Raw genomic sequence first — 3,423 nt, forward strand, 5'->3', positions numbered from 1 at the left:
ATAATAGTGTCTCTTCGATTCTTCCCCTCTCAGTTTAGTCTGTTGCACTTCCATCTTCTTCTTTCTACTTTCTCTTTGAAACTCAAGCCTGGACCATATCTCTCTCTGTGTGATATAATCAGCAACATAACACAACACACTTTTCTTCCATTCTTTTTTCTTTGTTGTTTATATCACAAGCAAAACACGTAAGCATTTTCTTTACGTTCTTCTTGTAATCTTATCTTAAGCATTTTCACAAGAAAATAATTCATATACAATGTTTCTGTGTTTTTTATACAAAGATGTGACTGTTAGTTTATATGTATCATATGTTTTCTGTGATTTCCTGTAGATAAAGAAGATGAATTCTCAAACTGAAATTGGTGGTAGTGGCTCTGGTGAAAAAGAAGAACCACCACTATGGAATTATGTAACTAAACTGGAGAAGCTAGGAGCAACAGGAGGAACATGGAGATTTAAGTGCAGTTTTTGTGATGAGATTCGACAAGGATCATATTCTAGAGTCAAAGCGCATTTACTTGCACTGAAAGGGCAGGGGATTTCGATCTGTAGAAGACCAACAATGTCTGACAAGCTTGAAATGCAGAAGCTGGAAAATGAATTTGAGCTGAAGAAATCTGAGTCGGGACGTAGAGCAGTTCCATTACCGTGTGAATCTCTTTCTAAGAAGAGGAAATCTTGTATTTCACCAATCGTTGCATCATTTGGTATTCAAGCTAGAGATCAGTTGGATCAAGAAATTGCAAGGATGTTTTTTACAGGAGGTGTGCCATTCAATCTTGCAAGAAATCCTAGCTATCATCGGTCTTATCAGTTTGCTGCTGCTAGCAAACTTGATGGGTATGTGCCTCCAAGTTATAATAAACTCCGAACAACTTTATTGCAGCAAGAGAAGAACAATGTTGAGAAGTTGTTAGTGCCACTGAAATCGACATGGAAGGAAAAAGGGGTGACAATTGTGAGTGATGGTTGGAGCGATCCTGTAAGAAAACCTCTGATTATTTTCCTAGCTACTTCTGGAAGTAGTCCTATGTTTCTCAAGGCTGAGAATTGTTTTGGGGAGGTAAAAGATAAATTCTTCATTGCTAAATTGTAGGAAGAAGTTATTCATCAAGTGGGTGATCAAAATGTTGTACAAGTCATCACTGATAATGCTCCAAATTGTAAGGCGGCTGGAGACCTTATTGAGGGGAGGTTTCCTCACATCTATTGGACACCATGTGTTGTTCATACTCTCAATCTCGCTCTGAAAAATATTTGTGCAGCAAGGAATGTGGAAGCAAATCAAGAAACATATGAGCAGTGTAATTGGATTACTGAAATTCATGGAGATGCCCTTGCAATAAAAAACTTCATCATGAACCACAGCATGAGACTAGCAATTTTTGGTAAGTTCTGTCCGCTGAGATTACTTAAGGTTGCTGATACACGGTTTGCCTCAATCATTGTGATGCTTAAGAGATTGAATCTTATCAAAAGGGGTCTTCAAGCCATGGTTATAAGTGAAGAATGGTCTACTTACAGAGATGATGACATTGGGAAAGCAAGCTTTGTTAAAGAGAAGATTGTAGATGATGACCGGTGGGAAAAGGTATCTTATATTATAGATTTCACAAGATCTATATATGAGATGATTAGATTTTGTGACACCGACAAACCATGTTTTCACATGGTATATGAGATGTGGGATTCTATGATCGAGAAGGTGAAAGCTGAGATTTACAAGAGAGAAAAGCGTTCAATGTCTGAATTCAGTCCCTTCTACAATGTTGTTTATGAAATTTTGGTGGCTCGCTGGACAAAGAATAACACTCCCCTACATTGTCTAGCTCATTCTTTAAATCCAAGGTATGATTTTAATATATGATTTATCATTTCATTTTTCATGTGTCACATATATATGTTTATATACTGTTCTGTATTTTGTAGATTTTATAGTGATGATTGGCTGAATGAAGATTTGGCAAGAAAAGGTCCACATAGGGATGCAGAAATTTCACATGAAAGGATAAAGTGCTTTCGAAGATTGTTTCTAAGCAATGAGGATCACATGAAAGTTATGCAGGAGTATGCATTGTTCTCGATGAAGAGTGGTCCTTTTGAAGATTTAACATCCATTTCAATGATGTCTACTATGGATCCCAAAAGTTGGTGGGCTAACTTTGGTGCTCAAACTCCTCTACTCCAAACTTTGGCTTTTAAGTTACTTGGACAGCCTAGTTCATCTTCATGTGCTGAGCGTAATTGGAGTACATACTCCTTCATTCATTCACTAAGAAGAAACAGGTTAAATCCTAGTCACGCTCAAGACTTGGTTTTCATCCACAACAACCTAAGACTTCTATCAAGGAATTTTGATCAATATGAAGCTGAAAAGACCAAGATGTGGGACGTTGGTGGAGATGGATTTGATTCTATGGAAGATGTAGGATTCTTGGAGTTTGCTGACCTTTCACTAGATGAACCGGATTTCGAAAATGAGCTACTAGATGATTAGCTTATTCTGTTGTTGTTTAGTATTTTGATCAAGTGTGTTTGCTGTTGTTTCTGTTGTTGTCTAGTATTTTTATCAAGTGTGTTTGCTATTGTTTCTGTTGATGTCTAGTATTTTGATTAAGTGTGTTTGCTGCTGTTAAAACTTATGTTTCAGATTTTAACATTTTGACTTATGGATATTTTTATATTTTCTTATAATATGGTTTCCGTTTCTATGCCGTACCCGTATCTTCAAATTTTAAGTTTGATGTTTCCCGTCCCCGCTCCCGTCCCAGTTTCCGGTCCCGGTCCCGGTCCCGGGGCTGCTTAGTTTGCAAGTAACCAATTGTGGTGATTTCTCTCATGTAACTTATCTTTGATCTGTTCCTATAAAATATTCAACGAATTTGGAGCATCAACTGCAACTTATAGCCACGGGTGGATGCAAGGTTAGACGGACTGTGGCACATACCGATTCCACTTTTCAGAAAGAACAGATGACGTGTTTGACTGTTTGGTTAAAACACCAACCCATACATATGTGTTTGGTCAAGCCGTCAAGCAACGTCGCGACAACGTCGAAAAAAAAAAAAAAAAAAAGACTTAGGAGTTAGGGATGCTTTCACATAATATTGCATGCCAAAGAATGTAATTTGTAAACTCCAACTTAATTATTTTATCTTTTCACATCTTTATTAGTTACTTTAAAGCAACAAATATATGCCAACATTATCCTGCTTTTGGCACTTTTGATTGCATTAGTGTTTCTCAGTTTTTCTGTTGTTACTTGTGTAGTTACCGGATCTACCAGATAAGCGTTTTGGAAAATTCACTTTTCGCTCAAACTCTCAAAGATTTATGTATTTAACTTTGACGTTGAGATTTATGATGTCTTTTATGCTCATCTGGAGATATAGGAAATTGGTGGATTGAGAGATCAGCCAC

General features: G+C 37.1%; 1 protein-coding gene across 1 annotated transcript; it reads left to right on the forward strand.

The window, feature by feature from the left end:
* The first annotated feature begins 343 nt into the window (after positions 1 to 343).
* LOC111213330 lies at positions 344 to 2,500 on the forward strand. The gene is made up of 4 exons (XM_022715061.2): positions 344 to 985; positions 1,100 to 1,594; positions 1,709 to 1,851; positions 1,933 to 2,500. The coding sequence occupies exons 1-4, from the start codon at positions 344 to 346 to the stop codon at positions 2,498 to 2,500; spliced, it is 1,848 nt and encodes a 615-aa protein (XP_022570782.2).
* Positions 2,501 to 3,423: the final 923 nt, after the last annotated feature.

Source organism: Brassica napus, chromosome C6 (assembly GCF_020379485.1).
Source record: "Brassica napus cultivar Da-Ae chromosome C6, Da-Ae, whole genome shotgun sequence".
NCBI classification, from domain to species: domain Eukaryota; kingdom Viridiplantae; phylum Streptophyta; class Magnoliopsida; order Brassicales; family Brassicaceae; genus Brassica; species Brassica napus.

Excerpts from the sequence above, each read along its gene's own strand:
- LOC111213330 (XM_022715061.2), top strand. The coding sequence starts at position 344 with ATGAATTCTCAAACTGAAATTGGTGGTAGTGGCTCTGGTGAAAAAGAA. Across the intron at positions 1,595-1,708 it reads ATGATGACCGGTGGGAAAAG|GTGAAAGCTGAGATTTACAA; the intron begins GTATCTTATATT and ends ATGATCGAGAAG. Across the intron at positions 1,852-1,932 it reads GCTCATTCTTTAAATCCAAG|ATTTTATAGTGATGATTGGC; the intron begins GTATGATTTTAA and ends TGTATTTTGTAG.